Raw genomic sequence first — 12234 nt, 5'->3', positions numbered from 1 at the left:
AACTCTGGTCTGTGAGACCCCTTTTAACTCTGAGCTACTGCTATGTCTATCTGTGTGGCCCAAGATTTTACCTACTAGGGCTTCAGTTTCATAGCTGATATATGTCAAAAAGTAACTATAAAATTAGTAGTATATAACTCTGAAAATAAAATAAATGTCCATACTCAAGAAGTATTTAGTTGATGAGATACATTTTAATATTTATGAATTCACGGACTACTGACCTCACAGATTGGGTGACAATGACAAGATAACCTTTAAAACTTATAACCACCTATCTCCAGGTTCATTTGCAAAAGGGAAACCAATGTCCTGAGAGAAACACAAAGTATAAAATTCCATCATGGTCACCAGGGCTTACAAAAGATCTTAAAGAAAGAAATAACTGTGGCTAACAATTTTAATTGCCTGTCATTTCCTCAAATTTTCAAAATCACTGTAGTTTTTTAACTTAGAAACTGTTGATTCTCAATCCTTAGCTTTATCTTTTTACCTAAGATCTCCAGGAATTTACATTTACATACATTTCCATATACATTTACATCTTTAACAAAACCTAAGACGGATGTTAAATTTTTTTAATTGCCCCACTTCTTTTTAAGTTTCTAATTAATCTTTGTTTTTGAAATACCATTAATTTCTCTTAAACTTCTAATATTGATAGCTAGCATTTCTATAGCATGTTAAGGCTGGCAAAGGACTTTACAAATATTATTTCATTTAATCCTCAACAACTCTAAAAAGTGTTATTATCCCTATTTTACAGATATGGAAACCAAGGCAGACAGAGGTTAAGTGGCTTGCCTAGAGACACACAGTTTGTAAGTGACTGAGGCAGAATTATAGCCCCTATCTTCCTGATTCCACATCCAGCACTCATTCTCTATACCACCAGCTACTAAATCATCTGAATCTTTTTATGAGACATTTGGGGCAAAGATTTTTATTACCTCTTCTCCCCCACCTATACTTCTTATCCATAGTAATCAGAGAACATGAATTTCCTATGAAGTAACTTTCAAACAGTAAGGTTGATGGTCTGGTAAAATAATTTGTGATTGTGCAATAACCCAAAACATTTAAAACACACAAATTTGAGAAATCAACCAACTGCACATAATTAAATACTAGTCATGACAAGGGGTCCTATAAATTTTGCTAGAGGGTTCTTGGATTTAGGTATCCTACATCCATTATCCTTAATTTAAGTGAAAAACTTAGTAAACCCAAACATCCAAATTGGTCACCTAAAAGTGTTACTTGATTTGGTTTTCAGCACTATCTCTTCCTCACTTTTTCTCTGTTTCTTTCATTCCTCAAAGCCCTTCCCACCACCTCCAACTTTCTTATGGTGAGGCCTTTGAAAATATTGGTCTGGACTTTGGTGATTACATGAACAAGAGACTCTCTATCTAGGCTCCAAGTATCTTCTCTGGTACCTCCCATTTCTGGAACATTTCCCTTACTTCACTCATTTCTAATGAACTCTACAAATTCTGACTTCCCCAGCTCCCTTTAATAAAGTCCCAAATAAACCCCCACTTTTTAAAGGAAGCTTTCCCTAATCCCTGCTAATTCCAGGGCCTTCTCTCTGTTAATTATTTCCTATTTATCCTAATTACACCCATAGACTACTTTGTATGTATGTTTGCATGCTGTCTTCCCATTAGAATGTAAGTTCCTTGACATCAAGGACTGTTTTGTTTGGCGATTTTTGGGGGGCTCTTTTCGAATCCCCAGTACTTAGCACAGTGGCTGGCACATTTTATTCAGTCATTTTTCACTTGCGTCCAACTCTTTGATACCCCATTTGGGGTTTTCTTGGCAAAGATACTGGAATTGATTTGCCATTTCCTTTTCCAGTTCATTTAAAGATGAGGAAACTGAGGCAAAAAGGGATAAGTGACTTGCTAAGGGTCACACATCTAGTGCTTGAGGCCAGATTTAAACTCAGGAAGATTAGTCTTCCTGTCTCCAGGCCTAGTGTTAGTTGCCCCATCTAGCATATAGTAGACAATTAATAAATGTTTATTGATTAAGATGGTTCAGTATAATATAAGAAGTAGCTTGAAGGCTAAATAGGTTTGCTGAAGGTACAACTGAAAAAGGTTTGGTGATAGACAGGGTTTAGTATTATCAAAATATAATTAGAGACTCAAAGTCATTTACTTAATTTCACTCATAATTTAAAATTTTTAAGTTACAAAAATAAAGGTATTTACATCAAGAATTGGAAATTGGGTTGTTCATTAAGTGGGAAATGGTTGAACAAGTTGTAGTATAAGATTTTAACAGAATACTATTGTGCCATAAGAAATGATGAGCAGGGTCATTTAGAAAAATCTGGAAAGACATGAATTGATGCAAAGTGAAATGAGTAGAACCATAAAAGCATTGTACTCAGTAATAGCAATGGACAAGTGTGAATGACCTAGCTATCTATTCTCAGAAAAAAAGAGTGATCCAAAACAATTCCAAAGACTCATGATGAAAAAATACCATCTTCCCCCAGAGAAAAGAACAGATGGAATCTGAATGGAGATCAAAACATATTATATTTACTCTCTTCCACAAAATGACTAATATGGAAAAATGTTCTACATGACTGTACATGTAAAATCTTTATCAGAATGGATGGAGGAGAGGAGGGAGGGAGATAATTTAGAACTCAAAATTGAAAAAATTAATGTTAACAATTGTTTTTACATGTAATTGGGGAAAATAAAATATTTTTAAACATTATTTGCACCTCAACAAACTTTTAAATATAAGATTGTGCTCAAGGGCTTTGCAGAAGAATTAGACCAGTCAATTTACAGCCCTTTTTATTTGGCATGTTTAAGGAAATATCTCCAAACGGGAAACCATGTAGCTTAACAAGTCTTTAAACACTGGGGTTGGAAATTACAACTCCAAACTAAGGGTCTTTACTAGGATCTCCAAAAAGAAAATGGGAAGAGGTGAGAAGGGATGATCAGAACCCAAGATCTTCAACATAACAGTCTTCAGATCATGGCAAGAAAGGGAGATCGTAATGGTTCAGGGATCCTAGGAATATGCTTTAGAGCAGCTAAATCAGCTTGGGATTATGGAGACAGCAATAATCTTGAAGTCACAGACACACTTGATTCAGAAGCAGGTTTGATGAGTTTCCCATTCCTGAGTTGGGAGGCAGCGAATATCTAATCTGAGACAAAACTGGAAGATTTTAACCTGGAATGCTCTAAGTATCTCTGGCTTAAGGAGTGGAGGCAACAGATTCTGGAAATCAGGAGGAGGGGATGTGACTGAAGAGACCATTTGCTGGCCACAGAAATTAGGTAGGGCGGTATGGTGAAAAGACCACTTAATTTGGAATCAAAGCAGGAACATATGAATCTTGGCTTTGCTTCTTAGGCAAGTCACTTCCTTTCTAACATACCTGCCCCTCAGTTTCCTCACCTGTACGATAAAGAAGACTTTTAAATTCCCCTGGTCCCTGAATTCCATGAAACCAAGTCCAAGGTGACATACTACACTTAAAAAATAAATAAACCTAGGACTCCCTTGAAGTATGGGGGGGAGGGGAGGAGAAACACCCTCACATATAGGAGAAAAGTGTCATTAAAAGTTGAAACAAAAAAGAAGCCTGTCATGAATTTGAATGTTTTATAATTTAAATCTTAAAATCCAGTTTGATAAATGTTAACAGCTGAAAAGCATTACAGACATGGACTTAGTAACAACTACAAAATAAAGAGAATCATCTTCAAATACAAACGATAACACTGTAGTTGGTATTAAAAAGTTTACACAAATCAATGCAGAGAATCATCTTCAAGGAAAACCATAATATACTCTAGTTGGTCTTTCAAAGTTTACACAAATCATTTACCCTGAAAAAATTTACAAAGGGCCCTGGTCTTCCCCAAATCACATTTATTTTAAAAAATCCTGTGACAAATCATTTCAAATTCTCATTATTCAGTTAAAAGATAACAAGTACAGGCCTGTATATAGCAAACTCATTCTCTGTGAGAGGCAATTAAAAAAAAAAAGATAATAGCAATGCATATTTAGGTGTGCCTTAATTTAAGGCATGGGAATGTAGGCTAGTGCTTTTTTTTTTCCAATGACAAGGAGATAGAAAATGAACAAGAGTAACTTCTAAAAACTATAGTTTGATGTATAGAATAAAGATTGACTTATAAAACAAGTCTTTCTTGGTTTAAATATTTCAATAGGCTAAAGAGTTCTTAAAGCTGAAGAAAATGAAATAAAGCCCTAAGGCAACTGTTTCTTTAAAAGGGCACCATCAAAAAAAGCTCTCACTTTAACATAAACATTAGCCAAGGAAGGTAATGAGGAAGACAAGTGCTAATTTTATCAATTTTTCACAAGATTAAATAACATACAGAACTACAACTTGGGTTCAGGTTCCATAATTCCAAATTAGGTACATGTCTAAAACAGATTTAAATTTCTAAGAAAAGCTTTGTATTCACTTCCCCAGTAAAATTAAGGGCTGAAAATATTACTGATACAAATAATATTTAAATATCTGAGTAATAATTATGCTGATATGTAATTTGATGCTACTATATATTAAGTAAGGCATTGCTCAATAATATTTATTCCTTTTAAATCAGTTTAAAATAATCTCTTAGTTTCTGGTACACAGAAGCAGCCTAGCAGAATGCCAGACTTGCACTGAGGCTGATCTGGATGAAAATTCTGCTTCTAATTATTAATGCATGGATAAGTCACTAAACTAATCTGAGCCTCAATTTCCTCATTATCAAGGTAGGGGTAACACCTGTAGTACCCACTCCACAGGATAATGAAACTCAAGTGGATAAACTACATTAAAAAATATTTAGCATAGCACATTATAACCCCAATATCATATCATTTATAGTCTTAAGGAAAGGGGGGGGAGAGAAAAAGGAAAGAATGTAGAATTCAAAATGTTAGAAAATGAACACCAAAAACTGTTTTTACATGTAAGTGGGGAAAATAAAGTATCACTGAAGGGGGTGGGATGAAACAAAAATTATAAAAATACTATATAAAATGTCAGTTACTAATCCTAGAATTTGAGGTCTCAAGCTCTTTTAAATCATACAGTAATGACATCAATGGTTTAATTTTGTGGTCACCCATATCTTAGATAAACAAAAAAGTAAATTTAGTTTGGAAAGAATATTGCATTATTTTCAAAAGGGAATTTCTATCATTAATGTCAGCCACAAAATTCAAGCCAGCACTGCTAAAAAGCAAATATAAAAACAGAAAAGCCATTTATATTCCAGACATTTTTTTCCTGGGAACTATCTCCCCCCTAAAAACTTTTCATAAAAACTTATTCCTCTGTTTTCTACATTTTACTCAACTTCAAATGAACTGTGATGTCATCAACTTGGACATTCTCTTCAATGAAAGGAAATCATATCTCACTCATGCCTGTCCCTCTTGCCTGACCATGGACTCTTGTATTAGAGGCTTTCCTTGCTTCCTCCTGTTATCTCTTGCCTTTTCTTGCCCTTGCCTTTCAGTCATACATTTTCCTGATGATATTCTTTATCTCTCTTCTTCAAAGTTCTTTATTATATATAGTATAATCTGCTCATACTGACAATGCCTTCTTTCTGTGTGGAACTGTGGAACTAACATGCAGATTTTTGGAGACTGCTGTGTTCCATATCTGATAGTCATACATATAGGCAATCATTCTTTTTGGTTACTTCTTATTCACTGGCTCCTTTTCCACTGCTAATGAATGCAGCTACATCTCCCCAATCCTTAAGACTTTTTACTTGATTTTACTTCATCCTTCCTAGGTACTTTACTCTTCTTCTCTTCTCCCTTTCACATCAAGACTCCTAGAGAAGGCTGCCTCTTATTCACTGCTATATTTTTCTCTTCTCATATTCACTTCTCAATCCCTAGTAACTGCCAAATTTGAGAACCTTTTTTCAGTGATTATTCTTTGATCTCTGTATGATCCCCTTGACAACCAAATTCTTCCTCCTTTACTTTTGGGGCTTCTGCTTCCTTCTGGTTCTGTTCTTCTCCCACATCTACTTCAGGTCCCTCTTCTCTTTTTTCTCTGTACTATCCTGATGATCTCACTGGCTTTCAGGAGTTTATCAACTCTACACTGATGACTTATAGACTTTATTTTTATGTCTTTTATACACATACACAGTTCTACTATCTCCTCTTAACACCAATCTCATGTCACCAATTGGTTGCATCTCAAACTCATCCTGTTCAAAACAGCTCTTGTTGTCACCCCTCCCCTAGATGTTGTCTTTTTCTAAGTTGCCCTTTTCTGTTTTAGAGTACAGATAAACTTCCAGGCACTACAGGCTGTAATCCTGGAGCCATCTTCAACTCTTCCTTCTCTAACATATCTGATCAACTGCCAAGTCTCCTCAGTTCTACAGCCATAACATACATTGCCTTCTTTCCACTAATGCTGCTACCAGATGAATTCAGGCTCATCACTTCTTGGTCAACTGACTGGACTACTGCAATAGCTTCTAATTGGTCTCCTTGCCTCCAGGCTTCCCTTCTTCAAAGATGTTAAAGTAAAATCCCCAAGGCACAGAAGTGTCTAAGTCATTCTGTTGCTTAAGAAGTTCCAGTGGCTCCCTCTAGCTTGGATTTAAAACAAACAAACAAACAAAAACTAATAAAACAAAACACCAATCCTCATTTTGGCTTTTAAAACCCTTTGCAATCTGGCTCTGATACACTTTTCTCAACACACAGTACATTACTTTCCTTCCCACACTCTACATTCCAGTCAAAATAGCTTTGCTTGCTCTTTCTTACAAGAGAAATTCCATTTCCGGTCTCCAAGCCTTTGCAAAGGCTTTCTTCTCAAATCTGGGGAGAACTTCCACCCTTTCAGCTCATGGAATCCCAGGCTTCCTTCCAAGCTCAGCTCAGATGCCACAGCCTAAAAGCAGTCTATCTCTAATCCATCCATTTGCTAATGTCCTTTGCTAATCCTTACACCCTAAATAATCTTGTTTTACTGCCTTTAATCTGGCTTTTTCCTGCTCAAAGAGGGGAAATTCCAGGTGCTTCTTCCAGGCCATTTCCAAATCATGCATCAATGTACACATTTGCCCCTTTTAAGTGTTTTATTCTTCCAGCAGAATGTAAAGGCCTTGAAGGCAGAAACCACATTGCTTACTTCTATTTTTATTTTTAGAATTTGGCATAGTACGGGGCACATCTCCACAGCTTCATCCCTCCTCTGTCCACACGTGGGCAGGGCAGGTCAGATCCAGAGATGATTCCTTAAGCATGAACTGTGAGCCAAGTATTATGCTAGTAGGTACTGGGGATAGAGGTCAGGAGGACTTGAATTCAAATCCAGACTCAGACTTACTAGCTGTAGTAAGTGATCTGGACAAACTATTTAATCTCAGTTTCACTCAATTTCCTCACTTACAAAATAGGGACAATAACAGCATCTATTTCCTAGATCTGTTGTGAAGATCAAATGAAATCATACTGGTTAAGCATATAGCAAGTGGTAGGCACTATGTAAATGCTAGCTGTTATTTTTATCTCTAGCACTTAGTCAGCACAGTTCTTGGCAAAAAGGAGACACATATAAATGCTTGCTTGTTTTATGGATCCCCATCACCTACTACCACAATAACCTGGCACACAATTGGCACCATATAAATGATAACTATAATTTGAATCATCAGCACCTACCAACACAATGCCTGGTAAACAGCTGGCGCCATATAAATGTTAACCATTACAATTTGTACTCCAGCGCTTTGGCTAGCACAGTACCTAGCTAGCTCAGAGTAGGGACACCGGACATGAGCTAGGAAGGGGACCTGAATCCAGATCTTACAGACTCTAATTCATTATCACGCAAAGCATAGAATCGGTTCCTTCGGGGGCCTGCAGGGAGGGGTGCGGGAAAGGAGAGAGGAGCGCTCCGGGTGGACTGAGAGCCTCTCTTCACCCTCCCCCCTCCTCTCCACCAGGTGGCCCCATTTCCCCGCCCAGCTAGTTGAGGCAGAAACTTTTCTCGCCTCGCCCAGGCGACAGTAAGAACCGGCCTGGGGCGTAGGGGCAACACGCTGGGAAGGAGGGGCTTTATCTGGGTGCTGCTACCCCCATACCCCTTCCCCTCCCCTCAAGTTTTGGAGGGGAATGAAGGAAAGGAGGAGGAGGCCGCAGTGGACCAGTTAGAAGGGGCTACCCCCTGATACTGCACCCCGCAGCCCAGTGCCAACAGCTCCTTACCTGCCCCCGCAGAGAGGTTGAGGAGACACCGAGAAACCCTCGCTTGACGCCACTCCGGCTGGAACCTCCTCCTGGCCCCCGCCAGAGCCCAGACAGAGAAGCTCCTTAGACTCCTCAGATGCGCCGCACTGCACGCTGGGAACTGCCCCCACTCTGGCGCTCACTCAGAACTACATTTCCCGGCATGCCTAACCTACCCGTTCCGGGTTGCCGTGCACTCTGGGAAACGAAGTTCTCATTTCATCAGTCCCCTCTGGTGGCATCGAGGCCTCACTTCGGAGTGGAGCCGTAAAGCATTCCCCAGCTGTCGTGAAATGTAGGCTCATTCATCCGCTGCGCATCCGGGTCTCTGGACCAAGCCCAGGCAGGAGAAGGCTTCCGCAGCCAAGATCTACGAGACTGGGTGGGAACCTTCGGGTCGCCTAGCAGCAGCCGCCGCCGCCGCCATCGCAGCTGAGGCTCTCCAGAGTAGACCCGCGGGAGAGGCGCGACGGCCCAGGACCTAGCCTCCTCTGGGAGCACGAGGGTATTGAGCTGCCATTTCCAGTCACCGGTCAGTGCAGTGCGCCAGGTTGGCCTCCCTCTTCCTATTAGATGCCTCCCGCCTAAATGTTATACCCTGTGCACCAGCCCGCGGGATGCAGCATCAGGAAATCCAGATTAGGAGTCAGTTTAGAGGTTAACGGGATGCGGCGACAACTACCCGAACCTCTCAGTTTCCCCATCTGTAAAATAATGGGAGCATCTCTGTAAAGAGTTCTTCTCCCTCAAAGTCTGCGACAGCCACTGTAATGCTTAGGTTGTGCTATGCGAGGCAGAGCAGGAAACTCCTTAACTAAGCGAGTGACTCCCCAAAGTCAAAGCTGGAAAGAGTCAGACTTGCTTCTGCCTCACCCTTGCCCCCTGTCTTCCTCCAAGTTCTCAGTTAAAATCCTACCTTTTTCCAGAAGTCTTTCCAGCTCCCTTAAGGGGAGGGGAGGAAAGAAGTAGGGTGCCTTCCCCCCTTGCTCTGTGATTTGCTACAGTGTATCCGGTGTAACAGTTGCTTTTGGCTGTTCCCCCCCCCCCCCACTTCCATTAGACTGAACTCCCTGAGGCTGAGCTGTTTTTGCCTTTCGTTGTTGGGAATTTAGCCTGACGGGCTATCGTTGAGTAGGTGCTTAATGAGTGCTTCAAGAGTTGTTTAAGTTTCTTACTAGGGTCTTCCAGCCTCTGATAGATCTCCAGAGAGGGGAAGCTAACTACCTTTTGAATAGAGGCAATATGAGACCGGGCAAAGGGTGTCTGACACAAGCCTCAGTTTCTTCAACTGTCAGATGGATTTAATAATAGTTCATATCTGACAGGGTTGTAAGGAACAAATGAGATCACATGTAAAAAATCCCCAATATTGAAGTGCTATAAACATGTGAGATGGTATCATTGGCACTATTATCTTGTTTTCATCTTTTCAGTGGGATTCAGCTAGAAATGGTTCTGGAACAATCTGGTATCCTGCTATTGTTCCTCTGTATTGTGTTTTATGGATTCTTGCACAAGTGTATGTAATAACTTTCTGGAATTAAATAAAAGAAATCAGGATGTAAGCTTGTGCTCTGTTGGCCTCCTATAAGTTTAATTTATGCAAATCTAGTAGAGGACAGGATCACAGAGATGGTATGTTTTTACTCCTATTTCTGCTTGAGGGTTTGGGTCAAGTCAGGTTTCTGTATTTTGGAAGCTTTTTGTTCCATGTAGTTTAGAGATTATTTGAGATGAAACATCTATCAAAAATGTTTGTCTTATGTTTTTAGGGATAAATTTATATTTGGACTTTCATAGACAATAGTTTTGTCAGTGATGATAGTTCCTGTTCCAATAAAGTAATTGTTAAGCTAGGGGGAGTTGTTAAAATATGCCTTGTATCATCTATGTACCAAATATTGATAAAACTCAACCCTGTTATCTATTACTAAACAAATGCCTAATTTTGCAAGGCACTAGAAATGAGAAGAAAAAAAATTGATTGTGTTCTCAAGGCTATTTTGAGGCCCATATAACATGGAGGTTTGTTGTCTGTCAATCCATGAAAGATACTAGGTTTCTGATACATAATTCTAGCAAGCTGATTTGTTAGGTCTTCTATAGATGCTAGATTTTTATAGCCTACAATGTTTTTCTCTGTCTCCACCATTTTTGAATAATCTACATTGATCCCTAAATCTACCCTTATTATTGTTACTGTTGTTATAGTTCTAATGGTTTAGAAAAATTTTCCTTAATGTCAAGTTTGCCTCCTTACTAATAATTCTCATTGCTCATTGTTTTACCTTTTGAAGTTAAAGAAAATAAGTCTCATTGGCCTCTTTAATCATTGTGATGTTAAGTACAAATCAACAATTGAAGGTTATTGATTTAGAGCTGGAAAAAATCTTATCAGTCATTTACTCCAACTTCTTCATTTCATAGATGAGAATTTAAGATCCATATAGATTAAATGACTTACCCAAGGTGACATAAGTGGTAAATGGCAAAGACAGAATTTGAACCCAGGTCCTCTGAATTGAAATACAACATTCTATCACTGTGCCTGATTGCTTTTAACTCTAGCTGATCTCTTTAATTTTGGTTTAGTGAAATTTGTCCAATTTTCCTGTTTTCTTTTGTTTACATGTAGAATGACTAAGGTTTTGTGGAACCTTCTCCTTTTAGGAATGACTCTTTGGGGGGCAGCTGGGTAGCTCAGTAGAATGAGAGCCAGGCCTAGAGATGGGAAGTATTAGGTTCAAATCTGGCCTCAGACATTTCCCAGTTGTGTGACCATAAATAAATCACTTAACCCCCATTGCCTTTACCACTCTTGTCTATTGGAACCAATACATAGTATTGATTCTAAGGCAGAAGGTAAGAGTTTTTAAAAAAAGTAATGACTCTTAGAGAAACATAATTTTTATGAGTTATTGTTTACTATGGAAATACTAATGCATATATATTGTTGTAGATCAGTAAACACAGTGAAAGAAGTCAGCATGCTTTTGGATTGGAAAATGATCTGGAGGGTTAACCCAGATGATTTACCTCGCCAAGAAGAATTGGCAGATGACTTGCTGGTTTCTATTTCTAAGGTACTTTTTTTGATATATTAAAATATGCATAACTATAGTAAAATGTATTAGAAGTTTAGATTTCTGAGTTATTAGAACTAAAAGGAACTTTTTACTAGCATATTTGATTAATTTAAGTTTTATGTAGAAAAGAATTCCCATGAACTGATAATATTTCTCATGACAGAAAAGTGAGGGAATACTAGAACAGAATCAAATACCATCATTTTATTGTGGTATTTTTGCTTATTTGTTTTCCTTTGTCTCAAGGGAGGGTTGAATTGGGGTAGAGTGAAACGTAAAAATAAAAGGTAGCAATGATTTTTTAAAAATGGATAATGAACACTGGTTGCTATTTTGTTTGCATAGGTTGAAGTAAAAGATCTAAAAGATGAAAATCAAGAAAATGTGGTACATCTTTTCAGAATTACTCAGTCTTTAATGAAGGTTTGTATCAAGTACAGTGATCCTGACTGGGGTTTTAGGGGAATTATTAAACTATGATTTATATAATCCATGTTATCAAACATTGATAAAATTTTACTCCATTATCATTAAATGAATGCTTAATTTTGCAAGGCAATAAAATTTTTAAAAAGGGGAAAAAAGAGACTCCATTCTCATATAATTACATTACCAGAATAGTAGAATTTAGAAGTGATATGGAAATTTGATGTGAGAGAGATCCATTTAAGGTTGGAGGATTTCAGGAAAGCTTTGTGTAGGGGTAATATTTGAGTTGGTCTTTGCAGAAGAAAAGGAAAGGTTTTCAGAAATAGGTTTGAGGAGAATCCATTCTTGGCCTGGGAGATGATAGAGGCTAGAAATAGGAGAAGGCAAGGTAGGGCTGGAGGTACATAGCCTGGTCTAGGTGGAATAGAGAGGG

General features: G+C 38.4%; 2 protein-coding genes across 13 annotated transcripts in view; one reads left to right on the top strand and one right to left on the bottom strand.

The window, feature by feature from the left end:
• Positions 1 to 8562, bottom strand: part of TMTC3 (transmembrane O-mannosyltransferase targeting cadherins 3) — a 70770-nt gene extending 62208 nt beyond the window's left edge. The window contains exon 1 of one of the 5 annotated variants that reach the window (XM_007503122.3): positions 8266 to 8562. The gene's annotated coding sequence lies outside the window, so the exon portion shown is untranslated. The remainder of the gene's footprint in view (positions 1 to 8265) is intronic. The other 4 variants (XM_001364765.4, XM_007503124.3, XM_007503123.3 and 1 more) reach the window with 4 other exon arrangements.
• An 84-nt stretch (positions 8563 to 8646) lies between these two features.
• Positions 8647 to 12234, top strand: part of CEP290 (centrosomal protein 290) — a 111325-nt gene continuing 107737 nt past the window's right edge. For all 8 annotated transcript variants that reach the window (XR_008912099.1, XM_056798612.1, XM_056798610.1 and 5 more), the window contains exons 1-3: positions 8647 to 8836; positions 11246 to 11369; positions 11718 to 11795. Coding sequence is in view for 7 of the 8 variants with exons in the window: in XM_056798612.1 (XP_056654590.1) it covers positions 11274 to 11369; positions 11718 to 11795 (174 nt within the window). In the remaining variant the exon portion in view is untranslated. The remainder of the gene's footprint in view (positions 8837 to 11245; positions 11370 to 11717; positions 11796 to 12234) is intronic.

Source organism: Monodelphis domestica, chromosome 5 (genome assembly GCF_027887165.1).
Source record: "Monodelphis domestica isolate mMonDom1 chromosome 5, mMonDom1.pri, whole genome shotgun sequence".
Classification (NCBI taxonomy): domain Eukaryota; kingdom Metazoa; phylum Chordata; class Mammalia; order Didelphimorphia; family Didelphidae; genus Monodelphis; species Monodelphis domestica.
This window is presented reverse-complemented; position numbering and strand designations above follow the sequence as displayed.